The sequence below is a fragment of the Dipteris shenzhenensis genome, chromosome 31 (assembly GCF_047967505.1).
Source record: "Dipteris shenzhenensis isolate YYH24624 ecotype China chromosome 31, Dip_SZ_1.0, whole genome shotgun sequence".
NCBI classification, from domain to species: domain Eukaryota; kingdom Viridiplantae; phylum Streptophyta; class Polypodiopsida; order Gleicheniales; family Dipteridaceae; genus Dipteris; species Dipteris shenzhenensis.
The window spans coordinates 15,625,620-15,647,264 of record NC_141626.1 but is presented as its reverse complement, the minus strand read 5'-3'; the positions used below and the strand labels follow the sequence as shown (position 1 = coordinate 15,647,264).

General features: G+C 42.9%; 1 protein-coding gene across 4 annotated transcripts in view; it reads right to left on the bottom strand.

Moving 5' to 3' along the window:
- Window positions 1-253: 253 nt before the first annotated feature.
- The window catches only part of LOC147881091 (uncharacterized), a 47,028-nt gene continuing 25,636 nt past the window's right edge, over window positions 254-21,645 (bottom strand). Inside the window, exons 6-12 of one of the 4 annotated variants that reach the window (XM_087369752.1) lie at window positions 3,355-3,414; window positions 3,029-3,121; window positions 2,795-2,938; window positions 2,312-2,419; window positions 2,007-2,058; window positions 1,601-1,707; window positions 1,166-1,306 (exon numbers count right to left, since the gene is read on the bottom strand). In XM_087369752.1, coding sequence (XP_087225878.1) covers window positions 1,646-1,707; window positions 2,007-2,058; window positions 2,312-2,419; window positions 2,795-2,938; window positions 3,029-3,121; window positions 3,355-3,414 — 519 coding nt within the window. In that variant the 3' untranslated portion in view covers window positions 1,166-1,306; window positions 1,601-1,645. Of the gene's footprint in view, window positions 1,307-1,600; window positions 1,708-2,006; window positions 2,059-2,311; window positions 2,420-2,794; window positions 2,939-3,028; window positions 3,122-3,354; window positions 3,415-21,645 lie in introns of all 4 variants that reach the window. The other 3 variants (XM_087369751.1, XM_087369754.1, XM_087369755.1) reach the window with 3 other exon arrangements.

The following is a 21,645-nucleotide window of genomic DNA, read 5'->3' as shown; positions in this document are numbered from 1 at the left end:
AAGTCATCACATGGTTCCGTAGGCTACATCCTATCGACCATGTCACCATGTAATGAGTCACCTACCTTTTTGCCATCTGAAATGTATCTTGGAAGCATCTTCAGTCTGTTTGCAATCTAACCAACATCTACAGATACAGGATCGGGTTTCCCTTACGTTTTGGTAAAGAATCCACAATGCTCAGTGATTGGAAGATCAAAATATATATTATGAATGCAGAAGTCTTCTTGTTTTCTCCTTTGGTTATTTACTCTCTTTTGGTTATTTACTCTTTGTCACATATATTTGTAATGTGCCACTTCTACGGATATTGTCCATTGCTACAGGTTTTGATGAGGGTTGTCCTCCTCTCACCTAAGAGCCAGAGGGTGGCGGACTGTCCACAATCTATCCAGTGTATCCTGCTCCAGAGCATCTATCCCACTCAATGCGTAAGGGTGTGTACTGTGATGAGATCTCTCTACTCCTCTGTTGCATCATGATAGAGTGTTCTGCTGGTTACAATCTCCAATGCAACAGCCTCTAGAGATGATGTCAAGTCTGTATCAGAATGAAAGTATGGAAACTTCTTGATGTGAGATGGATCATCTGTGGAGCACTGTCTTCCAGGAACTTAGAAGGTTAAATGAAGTACCAGACCAATGAAGATGGCCCAAAATGCACCTTCCCAAGTGACTGTGAAGAGTCCTCTACAAATCAAAGATACTGGTTTAGAAATTCCTCTCCAAATGAGACAGGACAGTGCAATACATGTACCATCGTTTGCACACTCTACTTCAGACAAGTAGCACCAATGTAATGAGATATCTGCCAAGTACCCTTCACAATGCCTCTGTTAAGAAAACGGCAACAGAGTAAATTTCCTTTCCCTGAGAGTCAACCACTGCTGCAACCATTAGGTGTCAATGAGTTTCTGTGAGACTCCCTGACAAAATCAGCATACTGGAGTGTTCCTCCTTTGTAAAATTGAGTACCTTATTGTGGTGCTGTACCGAAAATTTGTATAGATTTATTGAAAGAAATCTGCCAAGTTCAAACTTTATAGGGCTCAATCTAATCAAGGACATTGGACAGCCACAAAATAACCATAAGCTCCAATGAGATCCATATGGAGCATGCTATAAACTCTATATATTTCAAAGACCATTGTACAAAAACTGCCACCTCCATGTATAAGATGCTATAATCAGGAAATGCATTGCTTGCCTAAAGAGGCTTGTCAAAATTTCCTGAGAAAATATCCTTGGTCGAAAACAATGGGCAATCCTGTATGCTTGTACATCAGAGCCACATGAAGGATAGACATCTGAAGACAAAATTAGAGACATTAAAAGACAATGATATCGGGAGAATAGAATTCAAAATAGTGAGACAAGCATAAAGATGAATACATGTCAGCTAAATAAATATTCCAAATCCATGTCACACCACAATCATAAACTTTCCAGCAAGGAAAAACACGAGGATGCTTTAAAGGGCATGGTTGGAAGTGTTTTCTTTTAAAAATACCATATCAACCCTTGCAACAAGGGCTTCTTTTAATTTGAAAAAAGTATATACACAAAGGATACAGAGCTGTTTGTGAAGGGCCAAGGTATACCTGACAACCATTAGATCATGCATACAATGTATGCTTTGGCTCATTTCAACACTTACAGCACTTAGGAATGGGTTTGAACATTTCACGTGTAGGCTCTGAGTTTGTGTCTGCAAGAACAAATATAAGCACACCCAACAACTACCCATAAATGCCGATGAAAACTAGCCTTTCAGCCGTATTTGAGGTAAGGCACAAAAGAAGATAGGACTAAATTCACACTTTTCTTGACAACATTTGCTTTCTTGTAGGCATGAATGTAATGCCTCAACTGATGAAAAGGCACTATAGTATAAGTAGTAAATGGTATTAGGTAGATCCTAAGCATCCCAACCTTCTCCATGTTTTCTTATCTTCTGCAATTTGCTCTGTTTTGGGAAAGGAAAAGATCAAAAGTCAAGTACCTAACCTGTAAGGTGCACAGCATTGTTGGCAAGAGCATCGGCTGCGGAATTGAACTCCTGCACAAAAAAACAGGGTAAAATTCACCAAACGTTCCTTCCATATCCTCTGAGAAAACTTTCACAACTGTCACAACACCTGTAAGAGGATAACCATGGTACATAAAAGTAATAGCTACTCACTACAATATTATTGCTGCTACTACTTGAAAAAGACATCAGAGTAATACGTATAACTTTGGGAGGAGCCCTTACAACTCAAATAAATACCACCCACTTATACATTTTAGCACAATTGAGATGCGAAGTGTACTCTTTGAATGTGCATTATGGCAAACTGTTCAAATTGATCCTTAAGCTCCTTGACATTCTTACAGAGATCAATCAGTCCTTTCTCTTTTACCTTCCATACATCAAGCACCTGTTTTGACAAAACTCTAAAAAAATGTCAACCAAAAGTGCTTTCAAGATGCATTGGCGAGAGAGATGCGTGAAAACAACCTGCACTAAGGGTAACTGAAAACTATACAGACAAATAAGGCTTGTAAACATGAAAGAATGAAGCCTCTCAACATATACAGGGCTACTGATTAGGGCTTCTTGGCTCCATTGGGAAAACATCTGGATATAAATAGCTAAAGTAGACGAGTTCTGCTGGATTTATCATTTACATAACCCATACCTTGGCAGTATAGATACTGTCCTCTCTGGTCTGGACACATGATTGACATTGAAGAAATTCATTATGACAATCAAATTGAAAACAAAGAATCATCAGGAGCTATTCTTAGTCCACCTGCAAGCAAACAAGCTTGGAGTCCCCTTTAACTTTGACTTTTCGAACTCCTTTAGACAGAGCTCCTTTAAGGCCCAGAATGAGTGAACGATATTCTGCAACATTATTTGTTGCATTTCCTAGAGACTCTACCAGTTCCAAAACCTGCAAAAACATGCTTGACCAGCATCACTTTGCATTATCCAAGGATGTCCCTGGAGTACCCAGCTGTTTAAGGGACCAAAAGAGAATTACCACATATCCATGAGGGCAGCGAAGCAAAGCCCCAGCACCTGCTTTGCCTGGGTTACCTTTAGATGCCCCATCAAACTCTACCTGAAAGACCCCCTGAAAAACCAGCTCGAAGAATATATAAAAACTAATAAATGCAAGGTCATGTTAAAAAGTATGCCGAGTGAATTTATTATGCCTTTTTGAAACTGTTTTTACAGTGGCAATACATGGTATTGAATATAGGGCTACAATTTTGCTGCATCCCTACCTTCGCATATGAAAGCTTTCTAATGACTCGTGGAAAATAAGGGCCATCCTTTCGGTAACAGCAAAAGTTTAGCCCATACCTGGAGATGAAGAAGGATAGGGGAGAAGGTTAACCCTGATCCTTTAAGCAACCTTCTTACCTGCAATATGTGACAAGCTAAGCAGATATAGATTGACAATCCATGCTAATATAGGAGATTGCATAGTGACATCTAGTACAGGAAGAATAACCAAAGAAAATTGAAAAGCAACATTTGAGTTCATTCATGCAAAGACTAGACGTTCAATGGCTGCAAATCAAAAGAGGAGTCCATTTGTTTACACAACATGCCGTTGTGCTAGCTAGATATTCATTCTGAGCCAAATCATGCATGATACAGGAAACATCTTCCCCCCCCAACTCTAGATTCTATTGTGCTGTATAGGAGCACATTCAAATTCATGTCAAAACTGCATCACATGCCTAATGAAAACTTCTGCATTGGAGTCTAGCAAAAGATATGACTTTTCAAGTGAAGATAAATAAATGCGTAGCAATTGAAGCTGGAAGCATTTTGTTGCTTCGCTTGGAAAATGCCTATTGTTGACATGATGTGAACAAGATCGCAAGAAAAAAGGAGATTCAACATTAGGAACACATGGGCCCACTTAGAAGCTGTTATGCTCTAGCTGAGATAGCATGACCTCGTAAGGGTCACTCGGCATTATCCTTTCGAGGACCGACATTCATATAGTATTTTGTGTTGAGCTTTATGTATATGGTCAAAAAGATTATAATGCCAAGGTCGTTGGTGAGGGTGATGACACTGACTAGATAGATCTAAGGACAAAGGTCTTGCTGCATCTAATTGTGAAAAGTGCCTAGGGGCAATGTATCCGAAGAAGGGGTAAAAAGTGCATCAAAGATGGGCCTTAATACTGTGACATGTGACATGTGACATCTAGATACATCTGGGGAAATCACAGATTTACAGCTAAATGAAAATGAAAATGGAATTGGACGTTACTGAGTTTCGGCTGTGGAGAATGGCTGGGTGGAAAATCAGAGTGCCATAAGAGGATCACGAAAAGCATAGCAGGTTCACAAGAGCCTATCATTTGGTATCGGAGCATCAGGCTGTTGATGGAAGGGCCCATTGGAGATTTGTTCTAGAACGAAGGGAGCGTGTGACGTTCATTTGGGTTGCGACAGATACCTTTATTCAGTCAGCCTGAATTTTGAATACTTGTTCAGTAGTGGCATTGCTGAATAAGTCATGTGACATGGGTAAATTGGTAATTGAAGGAATGGTCAGGGAAGCCATCGAAGGTTATTGCAATAAAAAGAAGGATTATATAATCATCAACGGGCTGAGTGGAAGGGCATGATAAGCTTGGCAATTCATCACTGGGCAGGTGATCGGTGACATGCTAGTGGAGGAAGTTGCTGAGGACCCACGTACGGGAAAACTACCAATCACACAAATCCCAATTGGGAGTTTGAATGAAGGCAGATCTTTGGGGTTATAGGATTTGTTTTCTGCGCTGAGTGCAACGGCAGAGTGGCACATCACAGGCTAACTGATGGTAGACGAAGTCAATTTAAGTTAAGGTTTGTGACGGTAGACATTAGGAGTAACATAGCGACAGGTTCTTGACAACATAGTGATTGCAGCTAGTGCAATAAATTGGAATTGTGGAAAGAAAGATGCGCCTTTGCAGATGGTAAGGAGAGCGTCTCACAGCTTGTTGACTCATGCGGAATTCTTCAGACACATCCGGATGCCGTCTTGTAGGTTGCCACCGATTTCTATGCCTGCCTTCTTACAACAGATCCTCTCAAGTCACAGATGATGCTAGAGTGGTTATTTGGCAGCACTTACCTGTGTTGGTGACTGGGGATATGACTGTCTCACTTGATGCACCCTTCACCAACATAGACTTCAAGACTGCTCTCTCTGCCCTTCACAAGGGCAAGTGTCTTGGTTCAGATGGACTTACCCCCTTATTTTTTATTATTTTTTGGGATCAAATTGGGGATCACATTACTTCATCCCTGCAAGGTGTTTGGGACTCGGGTGAGATGTTAGACTCACTTACAAAGGGCCTCATTCATTTGATTCTGAAAGGAGGTTGTAGGAATTTAGTGTCTCAATGGAGACCGATTACTTTGCTGGGTACTTTGTATAAAACTTAGCAATTACATTAGAGCTCAAGCTGATATTGTAGGGCTTAGGCTTCCATTGAGGCAGGAAGATGAGCTCTTAGACAATGAGTTGGCAGATGATATGGCTGTTTTTTTTGGATGCCACTCCACAGACACTGACCTCATTCACAACGACGTTGGATTTGTTTTGCATTGCGGTAGTGCACACATTAATTGGAACTCTAGCAACCCCTTTCTTCTACCTGACATTCATGTCTAGCAGTGAGTCAAACAGAGATTATATATTCTTCTTCACTCTTCACATTCTTCTGCCACTTCTGCCACAACTCATCATTCTCACGAACTTCCTCTTTCAATGCTATCATCAACCGTGCAAAATACGTCTTCAAACGGATACCATTGACTCTCTTCTTATGTCTATTGCTATCTAGATCAATGACACATCCCAGCACTCCTGAAACCTTTGATCTGCAAGCAAACACAAGAACGCACCAATGTGAGGAAACTGAGCAGGCTGCTCACCACCCAACCATGACATCTACAGAATGTGATCCCGAATCAGGAGATGTCCCCTCTGAGCCACAAGTTGAGCTACTAGCACGAACTCCCAACCAAATCCTAACCAGCCTTGTGTCCCATACCACCAGGTGGCGCTGTGAAGCCTGGGATCTGCTGCTGGGCCTTGGGCTACGCTATGATGTAGGCGCACGTCCGCATCTCAATCCAGGATCAGACCTAGCACCTGGGAACGAAACTTGCTCCCATCGGCTCCCTGAGAACTGAACCTCTGGGCCCCTTATATAGACTCGGGCCCCAAGCGCCAAAAATAGCGAAGACCTCTAATTGGTTCATACCCTTGCCACTCAACCCGAGAATCAAGCCTGCCTAGCTCTAAGCCTTTCCAAGCTACCTGAGCTAGTCTTGTGTACCCAGTACACGTCGGATACCAATCCGTGCACATGACATACTTCCCCTCCTCTAAGAACTCACTGCTAAGTTCGCTAAAAAACCAGGGAATGTCCTCTGGAGGTTCTGTAATGTCTCCCATGTTGCATCCTCCTCAACACGATCCTTCCACTTGATCCTTGAGGGCTTTGCGCAACTGATAGTCGTTTCAGTTCTTATTGGCAGAAGCTCCAAGATGGGAGCTTCATGGTTGACCAAGACTCAGGGATTGTGCCACCTACCGTACAAGCAACGGGAGGCCAATGGATGATTATGAACAGCTTGCTATTCCAGAATGGAATGATATGTATGCCAGATGTTTCAGATCTTCGATTCAAGATTCTCTGGGAGTGTCATAATGCCCCTAGTGCTGGACATCCAGGTATACATCGGACTCTGTCTCTTGTGAAACATGCCTTTTATAGACCTAAGATGCATGCATTTATTGAAAGCTATGTGGTAGGTTGCCGAGTTTGTCAGGTTACTAACGCATAATGCCTTGGAAGCGCGGGTTTATTACAACCATTACAAATTCTTGGTTATAAATGGAAAAGTATTTCCACAGACTTTATTACCGGTTTGCCTAGAATGCGCAAGGGTCATGAAGCATTCAAATCTCGTTGCTTCTAGTTTTATGTTGAATCACGGGCGAAGGCACTTAGTCTATCCTCCCAGCCAACCTCGTTGGTTACAAGCTTCTCTGTTGTAAAATCCCAAAAAGATTCGTTTCGTCAAAACTCTCTGCTTGCTTAATTCCAACGAGCCCCAAACTCCCTAGATGGATCTAGTATGCCACATGTCCTCAATTTAGGGTCCTTCCTTAATGCATCATTTATCCCTCTCTTGGGATATCTTTGAATTCATCTGTCCCTAAGCACATTCAATGCATTAAAGTCCCTTAGCCATAGATCCACCTAGTCTAGTGCCATGTCACCCACACCAAGGACCTTGACCTTACTCCTTTTTTATCTTTTACATGAAGCCCAAACAAATATAATACAAACATTGATCCTTTAAAGGAAAATGTCGACTGACCCTTCTGAGGTCATGTTACCTCGACTTGAGCGTAACATTCCTTCCCTCTTCAGCATCAGCGTCCTCTATGATCAAGTCTGGGAACACTCTCCGTAACTGGTATACGGATTCCCAAGTAGCTTCTGATAGAGGTAGACCATGCCACGCAACCAACACCATGGGTATTTTCCGATTGCGTACTTGCATTGTTCCTCGATCCAAGATTCTTGTTGGTTTGCGTCTTGCATTATCCTCTATCTCCTGAAACAAAACAACACCCTCAATTAGTAAGTCACTTGTATGCAAAAATTTCTTTTAACGAGAAACATAAAACAATGGGTGCACCTTACAATCCTGTGGCAATTCTAATTTATAGGCTACCTTGCCTATTCTTTTTAGAATTAACCATGGCCCACAATATCGAGGTGATAACTTAGCACACTCTCCTGCAGTCAAAGAGTGCGAAGGAACTCTGAGAAAAACTTTTTCTCCTTCCTTAAATTCTCTAGCGGATCGATTTTCATCCGCATACGTCTTAGCTCTATCCATAGCTTGGCGAATGTTAGCTCTCGCAAGTGCTAGCATCTCCCGCATCTGAACCACAAAGTTTGCGGCACTAGGCACTTTCTGAGGTATTCCAACTATAGTTGGATTCGCTGGTCTATAACCATAGTTCAGCTCAAACGAACTGAATTCTATAGAGGAATGCTTTCTATCATTGTAGGCAAACTCTAACAATGGCAACCACTTGTCCCATGTATGTTGCCTCAATGACACATATGCTCTCAGCATATTCTCTAAAATTTGGTTGATTCTTTCCGTCTGACCATCCGTTTCTGGATGATTCCCACTACTCATTCCCAACTCAGTCCTTAGTGTCTCAAATACCGCAGTCCAAAAATGACCGGTAAATTTGACATCTATGTCTGACACTATGGATTTGAGTAATCCATGCAAACGAAATATATGTCTAATAAACAAATCCGCCACTTGTGGGACACTAACAGACTCTCTAGTTGGAATGAAGTGAGCCATCTTGGTAAGACGATCAACCACCACAAGGATAGAATCATATCCATCTTGTGTCGTAGGCAGACCTACAATAAAGTCCATGGAAATGCTCTCCCACTTACTTAGTGGTATCTCCAGGGGCTGTAAAAGTCCGAGTGGCTTTACCCACTCTGCCTTACTTACCTGACACGAAAAACAACGTGTCACATATTCATGAATATGCTTTTTCATCTTTAGCCAAAAGAAATCTCGCTTTACGAGATCATATGTCTTCTCGACTCCTGGATGTCCCACACATGGGCTATCATGGCATTGTCGAATGACTCTCTGCCTGAGATCATTCTGATTAGATACTACTACCTTGCCATTTCTTTTCAGCATACCATCCCTTATGGCATATCTTGCATAAGTTTGGCCTTTCTGGATGCCAGGTCATCCTTTTCCCCGGGTTTTAATACATGAGCCTTAGGCCAAAGGCTCTGGACAAACTCGTCCATCTTTTGAGTTTCTCTAATCTCGGTCATTAGAGCACTCTCTAACACCGTAAAACTCATGTTATGCATAATGCGTGACAATGCATCAGCAACTTTATTATCCTTCCCTCTTCGGAACCGAATCGTCAAATTAAACTTTTGCATGAGTTCCGCCCACCTAGCTTGGAGGCCTCTCAAGTCAAGTTGTTTACAAAAATGTTTCAGAGTATCATGATCAACATCCACATAAAACTCTGATCCATACAAATAATGTCTCCATGTTTTCAAAGCATGGACAACAGCATACAACTCTAATTCATGAGTTGGCCAATTTCGTTGAGAGGGAGAAAGCTTCTTGCTTTCAAAGGCTACTAGCATTCCCACTTAGAGGAGGACTGCTCTTACCACAATGTCACTTGCATCGGTTTCATGGAAAAACGGTTTCTGGGGATCAACTATTTTTAATACCGGTCCTGAGACCACAGCTTGTTTTATGGTGTTAAAACTTTCCTCTTGAATCTGTCCCCATATAAAAGGTACTTTATCTGAGGTCAGATCAGTCAATGGCACTATATCCTTTGATATGCCTTCGATAAAATTGGACAAATCCCAAGAATGATTGCAAAGCGGTCAGACTCTGAGGGATTAGCCAAGTCAATATCGCAGCCACTTTCTTTGGATCCATTTCTACCCCCTTAGAAGTAATTATGAATCCTAAATATTCAAGTCTTACCATACACAGTATAGTTTTCTTTTTATTTACATAAAGACTGGCTTTCCTCAAAGTATTGAACACTATTCTTAAGTGTTCATAATGCTCAATAATATTCTTACTGAATACCAGAATATCGTTAATAAAGTGTACTACAAACTTTCTGATATACGGACATAGTAAATCGTTCATAAGCATAACGAATGTAGCTGGACCATTGGTAAGTCCAAAGGGCATTACCAAAAATTCATAATGTCCAAACCTGCTTCTAAAAGCGGTTTTATGCACATCCTCGGCTCTAATACGGATCTGATGGTAGCCACACTTAAGATCTATCTTACTGAAAATTATGGCCCCATATAATGCATCTAGCAAATCATCGATCCGAGCCATCGGATACCTGTGCTTAATAGTGATATTATTCAATGCTCTATAATCTCTATACAAAGGCGAAAAATATCATCTTTCTTCTTCTTTAATATCATTGGCGAAGCAAAAGGTGAGAAACTTCCCCAACTTGAGGTATTCTTCCACTCGTCTTCGCACCTCCGCCTCTTCAGTAAAACTCAACCTATAGGGAGGTCTATTTACAGGTTCTGCCCCCAGGATTAGTTCAATCTTATGCTGAACATTCCGCTCTGGAGGTAACCCATAAGGTAACTCATCCCTTAAACAATCAGAGAACTCCTCTGTTATTTGATCAGCCAGCTTGGCCATCTCTCCATTTTGAGCAACATCAGTGCTAGTTGAAGAATCATCAACCGGCTCTACCGATGCTGTACAAAGAAACAAAAACTCTTCTTGAGCTTTTCGGATTTCCATCACGGAAACCAACGGTCCTTGAGGTATATCCCTCTCACCTCGTAAGACATACAGCACATCATTCATCTTGAATTGATAAATGTGCTTTTTCCAATCTATGGCTGGATTCTTCCTAGAATGCCAAGCCTTACCCAGGGCTATGTCTGCATGAGCAAGCTTGGTCATTTCAAAATCAAGCTTCTCAGCATAGTCATGAATTCGAAGCTCCAACTGGGTAACCCTTTGGTCCCATACTTCAGTTGAACTTCCGTCTGCCATCCTGACTGTATATGCATAGTCAGATGGGCTAGTCTTTAGTTTCAGCCTCTTTACGAGCTTGGAGTTAATTACATTGTGCGTTGACGCTGAGTCAAACAACACAATGACATCATGATTAGCTACTTGCCCTTTCATCTTAATTAACTCCGTATCACTAAAGGCTGTATACCCCGTTGCTGCGGGCTTTGACAGGATATTATCAGGTGCACTAGTTATGAACTTAGCAATAGACACACATTAAAAAAAAGGTACTAACCTTTGAGAAGATCCCGCTAGCTGAATCTGCATCTGTTCTGCTCTCGGACTTCCCTCCATTTCCACGTCGCATTCTGAGACCATCATCTCAGCCATCCGACGATCTTTGTTCCGTGGACAATCTTTCCACTGGTGAGGCTGAAGGCAACCAAAACATAAGCATTCTCTCCTCGCTTTTTCCCTTTGCTTTGGGTTTAAAGAGGACTTCCGGGCTGCCATTGGTGTTACTTTTCTTTTCATTCCAATGGTGGTACTTGATTTAGGAGTCTCAACTAGTTTCGCCTGCTTGGCTTGACCACTAGACTGTGAGGCACTCCCTTTACTAATCCACTTCTTCTTAAACCCAGTTTTCTTCGGGTACCCATACTGATTCCCAACCTGCACAAACCCACTTGGTTTGTTTCCTTTTGCATCTTCATAGTTCAGGGCTATGGCAATTGCTTTATCTAGCGTGTTCGCATACTTAGCCCGAACTTCCATCTTTATCCGATCGTTCAATCCAAAGATAAAATCTTTTACTTGGATTGACTGAGGTAGGGGTTCATCAACCTTCATTACACTTTCTCTAAACTTATCAGTGTATTCTACCACTGACAAATTTCTCTGACGAAGGTTTCGATATTGATCCCAAGCTCGGGATGCTTCGTCAGGAGGTAGGAAGTGTTTTCTAAATTCCTTTTTAAAACCCTCCTAGGTAGTGGATGCTACTCCATCTTTCTGCTGTTTTATCCACCACCTATTTGTTGCCTGATTAAACATATGAGTGGCCTCGTAACTTTTCTTCATATCATTCTTGATTTCACAAATGACGAATACCTCGTCCCATTTGTGTAACCAGGTATCAATGATATCAGAACTAGGGTCAGACATCCGACCAGAATACTTTTCTGGCCTGTAATTGGCAATATTAGGCACCTTAGCCCTCCTAGGCTCAACCGTACGAACACTGGACTTCGGTTACTGCCCTACATTTGTTTGTAACTGCTGCGCCAAAATTTGTTGCAAGGCATCCTCTAACATTGCAATTCTGCCAGACAGTGTATGACCTACTGGGCGCAACACCTGCGGGGTCGGTCGGACTCCCGACTCTACGGGATCCGTCCTGGAAGCTTTTTCTTCTACTTCCATTCAGGTCAATGGGTGTTTTTTTTTTTTTAAATAAATAAAACACCGCTTAAAACTGGAATTACAAATCGAAAGTCCAACTTCCAACTTTACAGCTGACAAAGCATATATTACACTGTAACCAAATCCGCTTTTCCCTATACTAGGGAAACTCCTGCAATCTAAGAAACCTCAAGCCCTTAAATCCAAAAGCGTAAATCCAACTCACACACCTCAAAACTTCAGAAATTTAACCAAATAAAATAGAGGGAATAAAGAATCGAAAGCCCCCTGGTCATTCACGCAGTACAGAGAGATCATGTTGTTCTTGCTGTGGCTCAGCTACCCCCTCGTCGGATATCCAATTTGAATTTATATTCTGTCCTGCATAACTGATTTTTTTTGTGCCAAAGACCTTAAGGTCCAACGACCTTAATCAACAGGTCCTCTGTCGATCGAATTTTTCAAGCAGCCCCAATGTCAACGACCTATTGCGAACTACAAAAGACCTGATCGTTTACCACGTTCGTAGGTCTTTCACCCAGCATCGATGATCACATTGAAGGACCTCCACGTAATGCAAATATCACGGGCCAAAGTTCCCTGGCCCTAAGCTAACTGTGAACCAGCGGGTGTCAAAAACTACGTTTGCCTTCCGTCACCTGCCTACGCGAACCGTACGCTCCTGCGACAGCTAGTCCCGTGACCACCCGATAGCACAGCTGCGTCATCACCTGCGGCAACTAACCTCGTGACCACCCGATAGCACACGTCACGTGCCGTTCATCCACGCTACCCAGACTTACGTGAACCGTACCATCGTCCATCGTCAAATGCCCCATACAACCTGCTCGAATGGCACGACCTACGTCTTATCTTTGGTGCATCCTGAATTACAGACTCCCTTTCGTACGCAACTCGTATGCCAAACGTATGAATCCCATTATCCAGCCTGAGCGCTCTGATACCAAATGAAGCATTCAAATCTCTTTGCTTCTAGTTTTACGTTGAATCACGAGCGAAGGCACTTAGTCTATCCTCCCAACCAACCTCGTTGGTTACAAGCTTCTCTGTTGTAAAATCCCAAAAAGATTCGTTTCATCAAAACTCTCTGCTTGCTTAATTCCAACGAGCCCCAAACTCCATAGATGGATCTAGTATGCCACATGTCCTCAATTTAGGGTCCTTCCTTAATGCATCATTTACCCCTCTCTTGGGATATCTTTGAATTCATCTGCCCCTAGGCACATTCAATGCATTAAAGTCCCTTAGCCTTAGATCCACCTAGTCTAGTGCCATGTCACCCACACCAAGGACCTTAACCTTATTCCTTTTTGATCTTTTACATGAAGCCCAAACAAATATAATAGCAAACATTGATCCTTTAAAGGAAAATGTCGACTGACCCTTCCGAGGTCATGTTACCTCGACTTGAACGTAACAGGTCATGACTCCATTTGGGTCATAGTTGACAATCTGACAAAGATGGCTAAATTCTTACCTACTCGATCGACTATATCAGCTATTCAGTTGGCTTACGAGTTTGTTGACCAATTGTTTGAGCTATATGGTTTGCCCTCCGGCATAGTCAATGACCGGGACTCTAAGTTTACAAGTAGCTTTTGGACACTTGTTTTTGAGAAGTTGGAAATGAGAGCCTCAAATCATGCACAATCCGATAGCAGTACAAAGAAAGTTAACCAATTGGTTGAAGATATGCTTCGTGCATGTGTTTCTAAGAGAGTCTTCATGGGAAGATCATCTCCCCATGATAGAATTTGCTTATAACAGCAAGCATTCAAGTACAAGTTACAGTCCTTTTATGCTTATGTATGGGTTTCAACCTAAGTTGCCAGTTATGTTTGGGTTCAAGGGAATAAACAATGATGCTGCAAGGATATTCTTACCCAAGGAGTCTATTAGAAGTGTGCCCAAGATCGGGCCAGATTTTATGTTAATATGTTATGCTCTAGCCGAGATAGCATGACCTCGGATAGATCGGTGGGCATTTTCTCTTAGATGACCAACTTTTGTAATAATTAATGTGCGTAATTAAATGGTCAAGAGAAGTAACTGCCAAGGTCCTAGGTGAGGGCGTAATGGCATTGACTAGATAATTCTAATAGGGCTAGGGCCTAGGTGCATCTAATGTGTAAATTGCCAAGGGGCAATTGTTTTAAAAGGGAACTCCAAGATAGGGGTGAAAAAGGATGCATCCAAGTAAGGGCCTAAAATGTGACATGTGGCCAAGAACTATCTAGGGAGATTGGGGTCTCAAGGATAAGGATGAGAAAAGAATAACGAAAAAATATATATACGTAATAAGACGAATCCTATCCTGTGAGTTCGGCTGGGTGGATAATCAAATTGCCATCGCCCGTGAACGTGATGATTTAGAGTGCACAGCTTTAGTGGCAGCAAGGAGCCGCAGAGCGGGAAAGAGAGTAGATGTCTAACATTTGGTATCAGAGCTCAGGAAGGGAGAGTCGACGGGCAGCAAGGGGGAGTCGACGCGCAGCACGATAGAGGTCGACGAGTAGGAGATGCAGCCGAGTGGTAGGACTGGCTATTTGGCAGTACGTGCGTTAAAAAAATGGCGACGTGACTGCACATGAACGGAGGAATTAACCAAGAAAGGGGTTTAACATTTGGTATCGTATGGTGGCTGTACCTAGAGGATCGCCGTGACGACGGAGAGCAGTAGATTGAGTGGCGCCTTATCGCAGGGCTGCTGACCAGGATTCGTATACGCACCAGCCACTATTCGTCGTCACTCAACCAGTCACCAAGCTTTGTCTGCGTATCGTCATCTCCACGCAAGTGACGAAGACATGGAATAATCGGTAGCAGGACCTACTGTAATTCGGAGATATCTGATAAAATCGGAACTGACGAAAAGCCCAAGGAGCATCTTTTCCGTTCGTTTGAGTTTATCATTTACGCAGAGTGGAAATCGAAAAAAAAAAACTGTATATATATTTTACTTTGGAGATTGGCGTGTAGAGTTTTTTTTGAAAAAAAAAAAAAAGAAGAGACACAACCAAAAAAAAAAAAAAAAAAAAAAAAAATCCCTTTCAACAAAATGGAAGCAGAAGGGCAGAGTTCAAGGGTGAATCCTAGTGAGTCTAGAGCTCAATCAACACAACCAATGTCACATCAAGCAGCACCTACGTTGGCTGGTAGGATTTCAATATTAGAGGATGCTATACAGCAGATTATGAACCAGCAACTTCAGGCGAATGCTGGTCAAAATGAGATTAGGGAGATGGTGCAAGCCTTGTCGGCTAGACCGTCTAGGATTGATAAGGGCAAAGCTCTAGCAGAGCCAGAGCCCAGTGTACATTCCTTAGAGCGCGCAAGGGTCAAAGTACCTAATATCGCTAATTATAGACCGGAGAAGTACGCTGGTCGGATGACCGAGCGCAGCTCTGATGTGATCGAGGTTTGGTTGCACAAGTGGGAAGAAGCCTTCGCCATTTGTGAGATTAAATCCGATCTAAAGAAAATCCGCGAGGCCACACACCTGTTTATTGAGGCAGCGGACAGATGGTGGATAAAGCAACAGAAGGATCAAGTTGCTCCAACCACCTGGGAAGGGTTTAAAGCTGAATTCAAAAAACACTTTCTCCCACCTGATGAGGAATCCCGAGCTTGGGATGCTTATAGAAATCTTCGTCAGAGGAGTCTGTCAGTGGCAGAGTACACTGACAAATTCAGGGAATGTGTGATGAAAATAACAGACCCTCTCCCTATGTCGGTTCAGTTAAAAGACTATATCTATGGACTGAACGACAAGATCAAGATGGAAGTTCGGGCTAAATATGTGACTACACTAGATGAATCTATTGCAGTAGCCCTGAACTATGAGGATGCCAGAGGCAGATCTGGTGGATTTGTGCAGGCAGGGACTCAGTATGAGCACCCGAGGAAAGGGGGATTTCAGAGGAAATGGGTTTCAAAGACAAGTGTCTCCCAATCAGGTGGCCAAACCAAGCAGGTGAAGCCGGTTGAGGGACCAGTAAAGACAAGTACCACCGTTGGGGTGAAAAGGAAAATAACTCCAATGGCAGCCCGGGCTTGGTCAAAGTCCTCGTTGACCCCTGAACAAAAAGAGAAAGCTAGAAAAGAAGGATTGTGCTTCGGCTGCCTTCAGCGACATCAGTGGAAGGATTGTCCACTGAATAAAGATCGTCGCACGGCTAGTATGATAATATCTGAATGCGACGTGGAAATGCAGGAGAGTCCCAGTGCGGAGCATATGCAGATGCAACTGGCGGGACCTTCTCAGAGGTTAGTACCTTGTTTGTTATGTGTATCTGTTGCTAAGCTAGTGACGAGTGCACCTGATAACATCCTATCTAAGCCCGCAGCAACGGGGTATACAGCCTTCAATGATACGGAGTTAATCAAAATGAAAGGGCAAGTAGCCAGTCATGATGTCATTGTGTTGTTTGACTCAGCGTCAACTCACAATGTGATTAACTCCAAGCTCGTGAAGAGGCTGAAATTAAAGACAAGTCCATCTGACTATGCGTATACAGTCAGAATGGCAGATGGAAGTTCAACTGAAGTATGGGACCAGAGGGTTACCCAGTTGGAGCTTCGGATTCAGGACTATGCTGAGAAGCTTGATTTTGAAATGACCAAGCTTGCTCATGCAGATATAGCCCTGGGAATGGCGTGGCATTCTAGGAAGAATCCAGCCATTGATTGGAAAAAGCACGTATATCAATTCAAGATGAATGATGTGCTTTATGTCTTGCGAGGTGAAAAAGATATACCTCAGGGACCGTTGGTTTCCGTGATGGAAATCAGAAAGGCTCAAGTAGAGTTTTTATACCTTTGCACAGCATCGGTAGAGTCAGTGGATGAGTCTTCGGCTAGCATTGATGTTGCGCAAAGTGATGAGATGGCCAAGCTGGCTAATCTTATAACAGAGGAGTTCTCTGAGTGTTTTAGGGATGAACTACCTTATGGGTTACCTCCAGAGCGGAAAGTTCAGCATAAGATTGAACTGATCCCGGGGGCAGAACCTGTAAATAGACCTCCCTATAGAATGAGTTTTACGGAAGAAGCGGAGGTGCGTAGACAACTGGAAGAATACCTCAAGTTGGGGCAGATTCAACCAAGTTTCTCACCCTTTGCTTCACCAGTGATATTAAAGAGGAAAAAGGATGATACGTTTCGCCTCTGTATAGATTACAGAGCATTAAATAATATCACTGTTAAGCACAGGTATCCGATGGCTCGGATTGATGATTTGCTAGATGCATTACATGGAGCCGTGATTTTCAGCAAGATAGATCTTAAGTGCGGCTATCATCAGATCCGGATTAGAGCCGAGGATGTGCATAAAACCGCTTTCAGAAGCAGGTTTGGTCATTATGAGTTTTTGGTAATGCCCTTCGGACTTACCAATGCTCCAGCGACCTTCGTCATGCTTATGAACGATTTACTACGTCCGTATATCGGAAAGTTCGTAGTACATTTTATTGACGATATCTTGATATTCAGTAAAAGTGTTACTGAGCATCATGAACACTTAAGAGTAGTGTTCAGTACTTTGAGGAAAGCCAGTCTTTATGTGAATAAAAAGAAAACTATACTGTGTATGGTTAGGCTTGAGTACTTAGGGTTCATAATTACTCCACAGGGGGTAGAAATGGATCCGAAGAAAGTGGCTGCGATACTAACTTGGCCGATCCCTCAGAGTCTGACCGCGTTGCGATCATTCTTGGGATTTGTCCAGTTTTATAGAAGGCATATCAAAGGATATTCCGGAATAGTATCGCCATTGACTGATCTGACCTCAGATAAAGTACCTTTTGTTTGGGGACAGAATCAACAGGAAAGTTTTAACACCATAAAACAAGCTGTGGTCACGGGACCGGTGTTAAAAATAGTTGATCCCCAGAAACCGTTGTTCCTAGAAACCGATGCAAGTGGCATTGCGGTAGGAGCAGTTCTCCTTCAAGAGGGAAGGCCAGTAGCCTTTGAAAGCAAGAAGCTTTCTCCCTCTCAAAGGAATTGGCCAACTCATGAATTGGAGTTGTATGCTGTTATCCATGCTTTGAAAACATGGAGGCATTATCTGTATGGTTCAGAGTTTTATGTGGATGTGGATCATGATACTCTGAAACATTTTTGTAAACAGCCTGACTTGAGGGGCCGCCAAGCTAGGTGGGCAGAGCTCATGCAGGAGTTTAATCTAACGATTCGGTACCGAAGAGGAAAAGACAATAAGGTAGCTGATGCGTTGTCTCGCATTATGCACAACCTGAGTTTCACGGTATTAGAGAGTGCTCTAATGACCGAGATAAGAGAAACTCAAAAAGTGGACGAGTTTGTCCAGAGCTTGTGGCCTAAGGCTCATGTGTTAAAACCCGGGGAAAGTGAAAAGGATGACCTGGCATCCAGAAAAGGCCAAACTTATGCAAGATATACCATAAGGGATGGTATGCTAGTTAGAAATGGCAAGGTTGTAGTACCTGGTCAGAATGATCTCAGGCAGAGAGTCATTCGACAATGCCATGATAGCCCGTGTGCGGGACATCCAGGAGTCGAGAAGACATATGATCTCGTGAAGCGAGATTTCTTTTGGCCAAAGATGAAAAAACATATTCATGAATATGTGACACGGTGTTTCTCGTGTCAGGTAAGTAAGGCCGAGCGGGTGAAGCCACCCGGACTTTTACAGCCCTTGGAAATACCACTAAGTAAGTGGGAGAGCATTTCCATGGATTTTATTGTAGGACTACCTGCAACACAAGGAGGGTATAATTCTATCCTTGTGGTGGTTGATCGTCTAACCAAGATGGCTCACTTCATTCCGACTAGAGAGTCTATTAGTGCCCCGCAAGTAGCGGAGTTGTTTATTAGACATATATTCCGTCTGCATGGATTGCCTAGATCCATAGTGTCAGACAAAGATGTCAGGTTTACCGGTCACTTTTGGACAGCGGTATTTGAGACACTAAGGACTGAGTTGGGAATGAGTAGTGGGGATCATCCTGAGACGGATGGTCAGACGGAGAGAGTCAACCAGACTTTAGAAGATATGCTGAGGGCATATGTGTCATTGAGGCAGCATACATGGGACAAGTGGTTGCCATTGTTGGAGTTTGCCTACAATGATAGGAAACATTCATCTACTGGGTTCAGTCCGTTTGAGCTGAACTATGGTTATAGACCAGCCAATCCGACTATAGTTGGAGTACCTCAGAAAGTGCCTAGTGCCGCGAACTTTGTAGTTCAGATGCGGGAGATGCTAGCACTTGCGAGAGCTAATATCCGTCAGGCTATGGATAGAGCCAAGGTGTATGCGGATGAAAATCGGTCTATAAGAGTATTTGAAGAAGGAGAAAAAGTTTTTCTCAGAATTCCTTCGCACTCGAAGTCGTTGACTTCAGGAGAGTGTGCTAAGTTATCACCTCGATACTGTGGGCCGTGGTTAATTCTGAAAAGAATAGGCAGTGTAGCCTATAAATTAGAATTGCCACAGGGGTGTAAGGTGCACCCGGTTTTTCATGTTTCACGTTTAAAGAAATTTTTACATACTGGTGACTCACTAATCGAAGGTGTGGTTTTGTTTCAGGAGATAGAGGATATTGCAAAGCGCAAACCAACAAGAATCCTGGACCGAGAAACAATGCAAATACGAAATCGGAAGATACCCACGGTGTTGGTTGCATGGCATGGTTAGCCTCTATCGAAAGCTACCTGGGAATCCGTGTACCAGTTGCGGAGAGCATTCCCAGATTTCATCATCGAGGACGCTGATGCTTGAAGAGGGAAGGAATGTTATGCTCTAGCCGAGATAGCATGACCTCGGATAGATCGGTGGGCATTTTCTCTTAGATGACCAACTTTTGTAATAATTAATGTGCGTAATTAAATGGTCAAGAGAAGTAACTGCCAAGGTCCTAGGTGAGGGCGTAATGGCATTGACTAGATAATTCTAATAGGGCTAGGGCCTAGGTGCATCTAATGTGTAAATTGCCAAGGGGCAATTGTTTTAAAAGGGAACTCCAAGATAGGGGTGAAAAAGGATGCATCCAAGTAAGGGCCTAAAATGTGACATGTGGCCAAGAACTATCTAGGGAGATTGGGGTCTCAAGGATAAGGATGAGAAAAGAATAACGAAAAAATATATATACGTAATAAGACGAATCCTATCCTGTGAGTTCGGCTGGGTGGATAATCAAATTGCCATCGCCCGTGAACGTGATGATTTAGAGTGCACAGCTTTAGTGGCAGCAAGGAGCCGCAGAGCGGGAAAGAGAGTAGATGTCTAACATAATAGACATCGTTCACCTAGAGAGTTCTCTAAGGAACGATGGTATATTTGCGAATTCCCAAGGAATCCAAGAGCCTAAGTACTTGTTTGGTTCCGAAGTTATCCCCCAGATATTGTGGTCTGTTCAAGGTTATTAAAAGAATTGGACCAATTGCATATTGACTAGAATTGCCTCCTGATGTTAAAGTACCTCCAGTATTTCATGTCAGTAGACTGAAAGAAGTATTGGGTGCGGATGATTAACTTGTTTCTCCTCAAGAAATAATAGAAGTTACATATTTGACTTTTATTCCACACGAACCTGAGTGTATTCTTGAATTTCGTGAAAGACAGATTCGTAATAGAACTATCACGGAATACAAGATCAAGTGGAAGGATCGTGTTGAGGAGGATGCAACATGGGAGACATTATAGAACCTCCAGAGGACATTCCCGGGTTTTTTAGCGAACTCAGGAGTGAGTTCTTAGAGGAGGGGAAGTATGTCATGTGCACGGATTGGTATCCGACGTGTACTAGGTACACAAGACTAGCTCAGGTAGCCTCGGGAGGCTTAGAGCTAGGCGGGCTTGATTCTCGAGTTGAGTGGCAAGGGTACAAACTAGATTTAGGCCTTTGCTATCTTTGGCGCATTAGACCCGAGCCTATGAAAGGGGCCCAGAGCTTCAATCTACAGAGAGCCGATGGGAGCAAGTCTAGTTCCCTAGTGCCAGTTCTGATCCTGGATTGAGTTGCAAACGCGCGCTTGCATCTTAGCGTAGCCCAAGGCCCAGCATGGTATGGGACACCAACACTCAGCTCATGGCTCGGAGGGGACATCTCTAGATTTAGGATTGTATCCCATAGGTGTCTAGAATTGCCTCCTGATGTTAAAGTACATCCACTTTTTCATATCAGTGATTGAAAGAGTTACCGGGTGCGGATGATCAACTTGTTTCTCCTCAAGAAATAATTGAAGTTACTGATTTGACTTTTATTCCACACGAACCTGACAGTATTCTTGAATTTCGTGAAAGACAGATCCGTAATAATACTATCACCGAATATAAGATCAAGTGGAAGGATCATGTCGAGGAGGACGCAACATGGGAGACATTACCTAACCTCCAGAGAACATTCCTGGGTTTTCTTACAAACTCAGGAATGAGTTCTTAGAGGAGGGAAAGTATGTCATGTGCAGGGATTGGTATCTGACGCATATCGGGTTACACAAGACTAGCTCAGGTAGCCTGGGAAGGCTTAGGGCTAGGCGGGCTTGATTCTCGAGTTGAGTGGCAAGGGTATGAACTATATTTAGGCCTTTGCTATCTTTGGCGCATTAGACCCGAGCCTATGAA